The sequence below is a fragment of the Capra hircus genome, chromosome 5 (assembly GCF_001704415.2).
Source record: "Capra hircus breed San Clemente chromosome 5, ASM170441v1, whole genome shotgun sequence".
Taxonomy (NCBI): Eukaryota; Metazoa; Chordata; class Mammalia; order Artiodactyla; family Bovidae; genus Capra; species Capra hircus.
In genome coordinates, this window is record NC_030812.1 from 32,713,333 (window position 1) to 32,725,133 (window position 11,801).

Below are 11,801 nucleotides of genomic sequence, written 5' to 3' on the forward strand. Positions count from 1 at the left end.
CACTTTTCACATGTCTCATCTCCATCAACCTTGTGAAATCAAATAGAGTATACATGGGTACTGCATTTCCATTTCACAACTGGGAGGGTTGAGAATCTGAAAGACTGGGTGAATTCCCTAAGATCACACAGTTAATAAATGTCTTAAGTTCTGGGACCAGAACCCAGGGATTCGAGTCTTTATTCAATGCTCAATTTCACCATATTGCTCCCCCACCCCTTTTTACACATGGTCATTTGGCATACAGTTAAGAGGATGTTTCAGACTGTTTACATGTGCCAGGAAAGAGACACTACTTTTTTAGCTTTTAATTCTCCATTATGAATGCTGTGGATAAAGTAAGCCAGAAGGATTCATATCGGTGTTCAGTCACTAAATTGTGTTCGACTCTTGTGACCCCATGGACTGTAGCCCGCCTGGCTCTTCTGTCCATGGGATTTCCCAGGCAAGAATACTGGAGTGGGTTGCCATTTCCTTCTCCAAGGATTCATACTATCATTGCTTAATTCTGAGAGATCATTTTCATCCCTGACCACTCAAATGATTTCTTCTAAATTATGTTTGTGTGTGCATCCAATTCAGTCTGTTGAATCAGCTACTTAGTCAACCAAGAAATGATTGACTTAAAATTAGAAGAAATGAGTAACACCTAAAATTCTGCTTGTACTGGAATTTTCAATGCCCAAAGTACATATTTTGTGTTGCAAATATTTTAGCTCTTGGTTATATCCAATTTGAAATGGAATTATATAGTCTTATATCCTACAATTATTCTAATAACACTACACATTCCTAGAGGAGAGCAACCATATCATGGGTCTGGGAATGTGGCCAGAACTAACAATATTGCTGAATGGAATTTAAATTATGGCTGACCATTCTACTCCCTAACAGGAAGTATCAGAGCTAATGGTTGAGCATGAGATCAGAGTGGGACAAACTTGGGTGAGAGATCTGGTTTGAAGTAATCTTGGGCAAGTTATATAAACCAGCTAAGCTCTACTGCCCTCCTTAGAAGATGGGGATGTTAATTGTCATCCTGTAGGATCTTTGTAAGAATTAAATGAGAAGCCTGGTAGACATTGAGAATGAATGTTTGGTCTTATTATCAAGCCCGCTTCCTTGGATCTTTCCAGAGGTCCTTCTGTCTTCCTCCATTTAAATGCGATTTTTTTTTTTTCCACTAAAAGGTCAGAGTTCCAGAGTCAATTATTACTCATGGAGCATCCACCACAGAGGGTCTTGTATTTGCTGAAAATAACTGAATAAGTATTTGCTGGTTATATGATAGAGTGTTTATTATATTCTCTCATTTTACTCTGTTTTGTGTAAATGTTGACTAGCAATTAATGATTGCTTCCAATCAGATAGTTCCTTGAATAATCATATATCACCTTTACAAAGGTATGATAAATTACTGCTACAGGAAATTGTGTTTTTTAAAAGATATAAAATTGGATTCTGAACGCTTCATGTAGTTCTCTAAACTGAGTTTGTTAAAAATTATCCATATTTTTCAGAAAGATAAAATTAGCCCCAATTTTGAGAAATATAATAGCATTTAAGAATTCAATTAGATGATCCCTTCAGGCTAATAATAAGCAAATGAAAACTAGAGCATCTACCATTTATGACCAAAATCATAAAAGGAACCATAACGCTAGACGCGTGGCTTTAAGACTGAGTTTTATAAAGCACGTTTTCATCTGCTTATTTCATTCCTAAGGCTGAGAATTCAGAGTATTGAAAAAAAGAAAAAAGAAAAAAAGGTCTGTTTATTTCTCTTGTTACATAATTATGACAAAGAGAAAATCATCCTTTTGCAACCTTTTCAGGTTCCCCACAACAATGAATTTATTCTTTCAGCAGAAATAAAGTTACCGGTAAGATTATAAATGGGCTTCCCAGGTGGCACTAGTGGTAAAGAACCCGCCTGCCAATGCAGAAGAATTGCAAACCTGGAAATGGGGATGACTGGCCAATAAGAAATATGTAAGTGACTACATGTGCCTGATCCTAACGTGACCTGTGAGCTACAGTAGCTCGTATGTATTGCTAAAATTCTCAGATTAACAGACAGCACCCAGCACTTAGCAGATGCTCAGGAAATATCTGCCAGATAAATGACAGCTGTGCTAAGAGGGGACAGCAATTATAGTACCTCAAATCAGGGGAAATCAGAGTCACTTCCTGCCTGAGAAGTTAGAAGAGTGTTTGCTCTCTGAAACTGAATTGTTAGTCGCTCAGTCGTGTCCAACTCTTTGTGACCCCACAGACTGCAGCCCGCCAGGCTCCTCTGTCTATGGGATTCTCCAGGCAAGAATACTGGAGTAGGTTGCCATTTCTTCCTCCGGTGGATCTTCCCAACCCAAGGATTAAACCTAGGTGTCCTGTATTACAGACACATTCTTTACTGTCTGAGCCACCAGAGAAACTAGAGTTGCTGAATATTAAGTCGGAGTCACAAAGAAGAAATACTGATGCACATGACTTAATCATCAATAACTTGAAACAATGATAAGTTCTCACTGTAATTTTTCTTATCCCAAAAGCATTGCAGAGAAATAGAAAATGCAGATAAGAGATGAAAAATTTAAAACCACTGTTATAAGTATATATTCTTTCAGATGATCTTCTATACATACAGATAATTCATATACATGTGTATTTTCTTTTGTAAAAATTGGAAGAACACTTTTTGGTAATTTTTTTGTTATGTCACAAGAGATATTTCTCTGTTACATTATTTTTAATGACAATATAGCACAATGCTGGATGGATGCACAATCATTTATTCACCCACATCCCTGTTGAACATTAAGGATGCATCTTTGTTTTTTTTTTTCTTTTCCTTTGAGAAATGATGCTGCCCCTTTGTGATCGAATACTTAATAAATTAAAGTGATATCTTGACTATAGGCAACTTGCTCTCAGTTACTTTTCCTGAAACAGCAATAAGACTGACATCACTGGTCAAAAAGAGGAGTTTGTGTCTACCCACTGCAGTGATAACTGACCCAGAGGAAGGAACTAAACCCAGATGGGTTCTAACTGGTTAGTACTGTTCTAATCATGTCTTCCTGGGGCCTGGGCAACAGCAGATCAGAAAATCAGATTCATGTTTTGAAGTTAAAAGGAACTTAAGAAATCATTAATTGTCATATCCTTAATTGATTCTTAGGTTTTATGGAGAGATGAAAGCATTTTCGCCCAGGACTAGAACTTAGATCTTCTCAACTCAGAACCTGCTGGTTTTCTGTAATCACACAGGGACTTGACACTTTTATAATTGAAGACTCTGAATAAGTAGAACTTTGGGTCTCAAGGTTGACAATAGCAGGAGCAGATGGCCCATGTTTAAGCTCAAGTGCAAGAAAACCATCTATGTACAACTTTCAAAGGGATGATCCCAACTGGTTCTACAACCTTTAGCTAGAACACCTCATCCAAACTTGAAAACAGTATGCTAAGTGAAAGAAGCCAGACACAAAGGCCACATCTTGTATGACTCCATTTATGCTAAATGTTCAGAATAGGCAAACCCATGGTGACAGAAAGTAAATTAGTGGTTGCCAAGGGCTGGCAGGAGGGAAATGGGAGTGACCGCTTACTGGGTCCAGGGCTTCCTTTCAGGAGTAATGGAATTATTCTAGAATTAGACAGTGTTAAACACACAACAGTATATTTTCGAATGGTCAAAATGATGAATTTTGCTTATGCAAATTTTATCTCAACTAAATTAAAAGCAACATCAACAACAACAAAAATTCTATCCAGTCCATGTCAGTGAAGACAGGAGATAGAAAGAACAGATGGGGGTGGGGGGTGGACTGGTGGTTCAGTGGTTGGGACTCTGTGCTTTCACTGCAAGGGGCATGGGTTTGATCCCTGGTTGGGGAAATAAGGTCCTGCATGCTTTGCAACCTGTCCCCACTTCAGCCCCCACCCCCCAAAATAAAGGGAGGAGCAAATGGGTAAGTGGTGATTGATTAAATAGTTGCCCCACTGTGGGCTCTCCCTGGGGAGGGCATGTGAGTACTTGCTGCATGTTCCATCCCCATTCCCTGCCCCATTTCTAGCTTAGGGAGATTCCAAAGAACCCAGCCACAAGGTGACCCATGCCACCTGGAGTTCAGAGCACAGGGGTTGGAGCTTGAATCTGCACACTGCCAGAAGCACAGTATTGGGTTCAAGATCTGGTTCAATCACAAATCTTGGAGAATTTACAAAAACCAACTGGAGCAGGCCAGAAGGTTGTGGAGCAGAGTGCACTTGCAGAGCTGGTGGGCAACCTTATGTGTTTTCTGTGACCTAAGCTCCAGTCACATTGCAAAATCCCTACCAAGAGGGCTGTCCCTAGAGTGTGCTTTCAGCAGAAAGCTTCCACCTGCAGCAATCAGGCCCCTGCAGAGCTAGATACTCTTGTGAGTTGTCCGTGAAAACCACTCAAAAGTCCTCTCAGGTTAAAAAGAGGTAACTTTATTATTATTATTTTAACTTTTAGGCCACACCAGGCAGCATATGGGACCTTAGTTCCCTGACCAGTGATCAAACCCACACCCCCTGGATTGCAAGACAGTCTTAGCGAAGTTATCACCAGGGAAGTGAAAAAAGAGGCAACTTTAGGTTAGTGTCCCAACTATACCTGATCACAGTATGTGTGCTGAAATTAAATGAGATACAGAATGTGAAAGCCCCTCACAGCATATAAAGTTCTATTACAGTGTTCATGATTAGTAAAAACGACTCCAAATTATCAAATTAGCCCTATACAATTTTTTTGTCTCCTAGCTCTAATTCCATGTCTTTGATCACAACCTGAGAAATTCTAGAAATCACAGGGCTAGAAGACCCCTGAGATTTCATTTACTCAAATCCCTGCCCCCAGGCAACCCGAGCCAAAGGACCACACAGGCTAGATTCAGAATCCCATCAAATGTCAACCCACTTTCTCCTATCCTGGAGTCGTTACTGGTCAAAAAAACACATAAAAAAAAACCAAAAACTGATAGATTGTGCCATGTAGAAAAGACCAGAGAAATATCTATCCGTCCTATTTTAAACTTCTGAGAAGGCAACTCAACCATCTGTCTTGGCAACCCATTCTAAGCTGGAACCACCCTGTCAAAAATGTCTCTTTTGGTTTAATCTAAATCCTTCAAATGGAGCCTCAAGCTAATTTTGTCCCATTCCATTTTCAAATAATTTGGAACACAGTTGTTTACCATCTGAATTATAGGATTATACAATATCACAGGGTTTTGGTGAGCAGTAAATGAAATAAACACGTAAAACACAGAGGTCATATCTGACACATAGTAATAGCTCAGTACCTATTTGTTTATTATTACCATCATATACACTAGGATTCTTGTTTCAAGTGACATGAAACGCAACTCAAAATAATTGAGGAAGAATAAGAAAGGAAAAAGAAAAAGGGATGTGGGTAGAGAATGTAATTAGAAGGGAAATAAAATTGTGCAGTGGCCTTCAGGCACTACTGGATCCAGGACTCAAATAATGATCACAGGGCTCCTTTTTCCCTCTCTTTACAAGCATTTGAAGTATAGACAGCAGGAGGGCAATGAGTACATTCACGCTGCCTAAGAATCTGCCTAAGAAACTGCCTCATTCACCAGTTAATTTATCAAAAATTCCTTCAAAGACAAGTAAGTGGCAAGCACAGTTCTAGAAGCTAAGAACAGAGCAGTGTTCAAGATAAAACATTTCACCCTTGTGGAATATACCTTCTAGTGGAAAGGGTGGATCTGGTAGAAGAGATCCCAGAAAGATAAAACATTATCAGTCACAAAGTAAGGGCCCACCTTACACCATCATTAAGATCAACTGTTGGCTTTCTCTCACCAAGCAAACCCACCCTTTGCAAAACTCTCTTCCTCTTGGTAAATGTGCAGAATCCCCAAAATCAGGTCTTCAAATGGGTAAATAAACTTGCCTGGGGATTTTGAGTGCATTTAGTTTATTTAGGCTGTGTAATCTTTGCACAAAGTTTCTAAGATGTGCCTGCAGCCCTAATAACATAACATTCTGCTTCCATTTTCAAAAGCTACTTTTCTTTTTAAACCATTTTTGTTTGAAATATAGGTCTTTCTCCCATCTTCATTTTTTTTTCCTTTGAATAGGATGTTATTTAGTAAAATACTGCAAAAGCCTGGTCATCTATTAGTCATTTAAAAAGTGTTCCTCTGGGTAATTTTAATCTATTTCTCTGAGCTAATCATTCTAACTGTAAAAATGAAGCCCTGTACACTTTTTTTTTTTTGAGAACCCAAAGAAACGTCGCATAAACTTTAGAAAATCTCAACCTCTGCCTTTCCCCTGAGAACTTGCAGTAAGAAATGTTTCCTGAAGCATTTCAAACTGTATTATGATAAACTTCAACTTTTCAGAAAACCAAAACTAATATGAATCAAGCTGCTCTCACCTGAAAAACCTCAATTAACCAGTGCTATTTCAGATTCACTCCACAAACAGCCTAGCTAAACTAACGATGCACACAATTCTATCTGCATTTGGCGCTGGCCTAACAGATCTGTGCCATCACATGAATCCATTCATTGACAATGTAGAGACCAACGCGCACTAAATTCAAGGTGGCTCGTGTGTGTAGCGGGGCCGAGAGTTGGTCGTCTACGTCATCGCTTCTATTTTTCAAGTACTATTACAAGTTATGTGCCCTGCCCCCAACTGTTTTTCTCAATTTAGTGCGTTTCAATGTCCCTGTCCCTTCTGCTTTGATTAGTATCTCTTGTCAGGGCAGTAATTTAGCTCTTTAAATCCGGATATGATGTATAAATGGGTCATTTGGCTCAGTCAAATCCCATCATTAAAACTGATCTCAGAATTAAACAAAAATGGATTTTTAATCCTGAAGCTCATCAGCTCCACCCCCTGACTCCTCACTTTGCCCGGCCCTGTCCACCCGGTCTCGCACCTTTCCTAGCTTGCCTCTTGGGAAGGGATGAAGAACCTCGCCAGACACCCCTTCCGGGATCAGTCCCTGTCCCGCGCGAACACATTTTGGAAAAAAAAAAAAAAAAAGCCTGGCTTTGGGATTTTTTTGCTTTTAAGCGTAATACTCTTATCTTTGCCTTCCAGGCGGAAGGTCGGATCCAACCCTTCTTTCCTGCGCTTCTCCTTTGCGAATGGGGCACGAACCCCGATGCTTCCTCCCGAGTTAGGAAAGGGACCGAACTTCCCCAGGAGGTGCGCAGCGTCTTCGCGGCGCTTTCGCGGTTCCTTCCCCCAGTAGGAGCTCCTGTTGCACCGGAGGGAACGCGCCCGATTTTTCTGCATACCCCCCGCCCCCCTTATGAGGGCGGAGACCGAAGCCGGCTTGGCTTCGGTGTTTGTTTTGCAAACCTGTAAAACCCACAGTACTTAGCGCTGTGCGAGCCCCCCGGGCCTTCGCCCAAAGAAAGGTAGCGATAAGAGGTCGAGGAGCTCAGCGGACTCGATGGGAGAAAGACGCGACTCGCGCGGTCACGACACGTGGGTCTTCAAGGCTGTGACCTCTAGCTCCCGGGCTGGGCGTGTCCCTTAACCTCCCTCGACCCCACCAGCCCGCGGGTCGGGGCTGGGCTCGCCGACGCGATTGGCAGCAGTGCGCGAGAGCGTCCTCACCCCTGGGTACGCGAGCCCGGCCTCCGGTGTGGGTCCCCCGCCCCGCCGCGCGGCCGCTCTCCCGGACCCAGAGGGGCAGGAAGAGGGCGGCAGCGGGGCCGCGCGGTGGCTGCGTGCAGGGTGCGCCGGCCGCCGCTCCGATTGGCTGCACCGTCGCCCCCTCCCGCGCCGCGCGCCCCCCGCCGCGCGCCCAGCCGGCTCCCGCCCGTAGCCCGGGAGCAGGTTCACGCTGGAAGGAGGACGCGCAGGGGCGGGACTGGTCTCCCCGCCCCGCACCCGACCCTGAGCGCGCGGGGATAAAACCCGGCCGGTGGCGCCGGGGAGCTGGGGCCCTGTTGCCTCCCGTGAGCGGAGAGGCGGGGCCGGCTCCGATCCGCTTCCCGCGCCCCCGCCCCTCGGACCCGGGTCCAGGAGCCTGGCGCCCCACGCGACGACCGTATCGCCCAGGCGGTACCTTCAGCCGAGCAATGAAGCAAGCCCGGGAGAACCAACCGGAGCCGGTCGAGACGTTTCCTGCGGCCGGGGTTGCTGCTGCTGCCCCCGAAACGGCGGCTTGAAACTCTCCAAAGTTGCGAGCCAGTGAGAGGCTGCCGCCCGCCGGGAGCAAAAGGGAAAGGAAGTCTAAAGATGCCGGAGTGACAGACAGAGACAGACGGACGCACAGACCTGCAGAAGACACCGCGTCGGCGGCCTATCCCCGGAGCCCGTGAGGCGTCCCAGCTCTGTGAGTTGCTTTCTGGACGGGTGGCTTGCTAAGTATTTCCCTGTAATTGTTTATAAGACGCGTTTGTGTATTTTTGTGTCTCCTAGAGAGAAAAAAAATAAAAACCAACAACAACGAAGGATGCACCTTAAAAAACAATTGAGTTTCTGATATTGAGAAGGTTGTGCCAATAGAATGGAACTGTAAATGCCTGTAAGCAGGAGTAACCCAGGAAAAATTGGCATCTAACATAGACTCCCCAGTGTGAAAAAACCCTCCGTTTCAAAAGTTATTGGAAAGAAAGCCAGATATTACTCTTAAGGGTTAACTAGTGCTAGTGAATCTTTTGCTTTTTAAACCCCTCTTTTAATATTGATTTTTTACCAGGTTCACTGGTGGGAGGCTGAGCTGGTGGAAAAGGCTCCTGGAAGAGACTCAGAGGCGACCATAATGTCTTTACGTTTACACGCACTGCCCACCCTGCCTGGAGTTGTCAGACCGGGCTGCAAGGAACTGCTGTGTTTGTTGGTTATCACGGTGACTGTGAGCCGTGGCGCCTCCGGGGTGTGCCCCACCGCTTGCATCTGTGCTACTGACATCGTCAGCTGCACCAACAAAAATCTGTCCAGGGTGCCTGGGAACCTTTTCAGGCTGATCAAGAGACTGGATCTGAGTTACAACAGAATTGGGCTTCTGGATTCTGAGTGGATTCCAGTATCCTTGGTAAAGCTGAACACCCTCATTATTCGGCACAACAACATCACAAGCATTTCCACGGACAGTTTTTCCACCACTCCAAATCTAAAGTGTCTTGACTTGTCATCCAATAAGCTGAAGACCGTGAAAAGTGCAGTGTTCCAAGAGCTGAAGGTTCTGGAAGTGCTCCTGCTTTACAACAATCACATTTCCTATCTGGATCCTTCAGCGTTTGGAGGGCTCTCCCAACTGCAAAAACTATACTTAAGTGGAAACTTTCTCACGCAGTTTCCCATGGATTTGTATGTTGGAAGGTTCAAGCTGGCAGAACTGATGTTTCTAGATGTTTCTTATAACCGGATCTCCTCTCTGCCAATGCATCATATAAATTTAGTGCCAGGAAAGCAACTGAGAGGTATCTTTCTTCATGGAAACCCCTTTGTCTGTGACTGTTCTCTGTACTCCTTGCTGATCTTTTGGTACCGTAGGCACTTCAGCTCAGTGATGGATTTTAAGAATGATTATACCTGTCGCCTATGGTCTGACACTAGGCACTTCCATCAGGTGCTTCTGCTCCAGGATAGCTTCCTGAACTGCTCTGACAGTATCATCAATAGTTCCTTCCGTGCCCTTGGCTTTATTCACGAGGCTCAGGTTGGGGAAAGGCTGATGGTCCACTGTGACGGCAAGACTGGTAGGGCAAATACCGATTTCATGTGGGTCGGTCCAGATAACAGAGTGCTGGAGCCGGATAAAGAGATGGAAAACTTTCATGTGTTTCCCAATGGAAGCCTGGTTATAGAAAGTCCTCGTTTTGAGGATGCTGGAGTGTATTCCTGTGTTGCAATGAATCGGCAACGTCTGTTAAATGAAACTGTGGATGTTACAATAAACGTGAGCAATTTCACCATTAACAAATCCCATGCGCACGAGGCATTTAACACAGCTTTTACCACTCTTGCAGCCTGCGTGGCCAGCATTGTTTTGGTACTTCTGTACCTCTATCTGACACCGTGTCCCTGCAAGTGTAAACCCAAGAGACGAAAAAATATGCTAAACCAAAGCAATGTCCATGCATCTATTCTCACTCCCGGCCCTGATAGTGATGCCCCCACTGATGAACGGAAGGCAGGGGCCGGAAAAAGAGTAGTGTTTTTGGAACCCCTGAAGGATACTGCAGCAGGGCAGAATGGGAAAGTCAGACTCTTTCCCAGTGAAACGGTCATAGCTGAGGGCATCTTAAAGTCCACGAGGGTGAAATCCGACTCAGATTCAGTCAATTCAGTGTTTTCTGACACACCCTTTGTGGCGTCCACTTAGTTTTGTGCCTGCATTTGTGCAATGTAGTGATTGAATCTCTTTATATTCAACTTTGTGTGTGGTCTGCAGAAATAAACAGCAGGGCAGAAATGGGGTTGTTCTGTGTTTCAGAAATAAAACCAAAAGATCTCTTTCACTGGTTTATAGGAAAGGTGGTAGAGCACTTAGCTTCATGCCAGAGAAAGATGGAGTTGTATTTCAGAGTTTAAGTTCTGGAAAATACCTTCATCTTTAGCACCACTGATAATTTCAAAGCTGGCCTGGAGGCGACGTGACTGACATTGTCCTTTCACTCAGGATTCTTGAAAGAAAAGCTAAATTTCAGATATTAGAGATTTTACTAACTTATTGGGACCAAAGTTGAGTTATGTTAAAGAAAAGTGTTCATTTTTAAAAAATGCAGAAGGAAGAACCAAGCAGCAGTTGTTTATAAAGCACAAAGTAAAGTTAGATTTGGGGATACTTCAGTTCATGTTATCATTGCAGACCAGAGTAAATAGACTGTCCTGATCAAATTTGCTGAGCAGTGCCACATTACATATGGTGTTAGATAAACAGTATAGTAAAGGTACATTTGTTTGACTATCTTCTTTCCATTCTGTACATCTCCTATTCATGTACAAAAGATCTTACTGAAAGTTTAAAGCCATCATTATTTGTTGCCATAAATATGTAAGTGTCAATGCCAAAATGTCTGAATAACTTCTTCAGCCTTTGTTCTAGGAGACTAATATTTGTCTATATGCTTGTGTGTGTATAAGTCTTAAATTATATGAACTGTTAAAGAGATGCCACTATATTGTACTTTGGACATTTGAATTAATGTAAATACATGTGTTCTGCGACTTGGATGTTCTGTTTTATTTGGCTATTTAAAAATATAAATCTAAGATGTTTTATGTGATCTGATCGTGCTCCTTTGTGTTAAATACCATCTATTGCAAATTTCTCTCCAAATTTCTTATAGATTTTTTTTTTTAAGAGGAAAAAAGGCTATGGAGTGTCCTACCCAGTGAATACCTTCAATATCCCATTTTATCTGATACCATTATGTACTTCAGCCAGGTTTGAAAGTCACTTAAGCTCTGAATTTGGAACATGTAGGAGCCTCCTTATTCCCATATCTACTGTGAGATAATCAACTACCCACTTTGAACCCAGGTTTTCTCAACTATGAAAAGGAAATTTCAGAGGTTCCTTCCCTCCCTGAAAGTGATGACTTCCCGGTGGTCTTAGCTCCATCACAGATTTGCACTGGCTTTCTGAAAATATACCACGTACTGAGAGAGGACAGGAATAGGATTAGGACAGACATAGCACTGCCTAGGTCTGAAGGACTATGGATTATCAAATCCAGCTGCTTCACTTTCTCAGGGATAAATGAAACCCAAAGAGGGCTGTGGGTTGTCCAAGGCCACACAGTGAGTTAGTGACAGGG

General features: G+C 43.3%; 2 protein-coding genes across 7 annotated transcripts in view; one reads left to right on the forward strand and one right to left on the reverse strand.

Annotated features, from left to right (window-relative positions):
- The window catches only part of PCED1B (PC-esterase domain containing 1B), a 190,591-nt gene extending 182,416 nt beyond the window's left edge, over window positions 1-8,175 (reverse strand). For 5 of the 6 annotated variants that reach the window (XR_001918049.1, XR_001918048.1, XM_018047889.1 and 2 more), the window contains exon 1: window positions 7,645-7,737. The gene's annotated coding sequence lies outside the window, so the exon portion shown is untranslated. Of the gene's footprint in view, window positions 1-7,644; window positions 7,738-8,098 lie in introns of those variants that run through there. The other variant, XM_018047890.1, reaches the window with a different exon arrangement.
- AMIGO2 (adhesion molecule with Ig like domain 2) lies at window positions 7,953-11,267 on the forward strand. Its single transcript, XM_005680048.2, has 2 exons — window positions 7,953-8,368; window positions 8,735-11,267. The coding sequence occupies exon 2, from the start codon at window positions 8,798-8,800 to the stop codon at window positions 10,361-10,363; it is 1,566 nt and encodes a 521-aa protein (XP_005680105.1). The 5' UTR covers window positions 7,953-8,368; window positions 8,735-8,797; the 3' UTR covers window positions 10,364-11,267.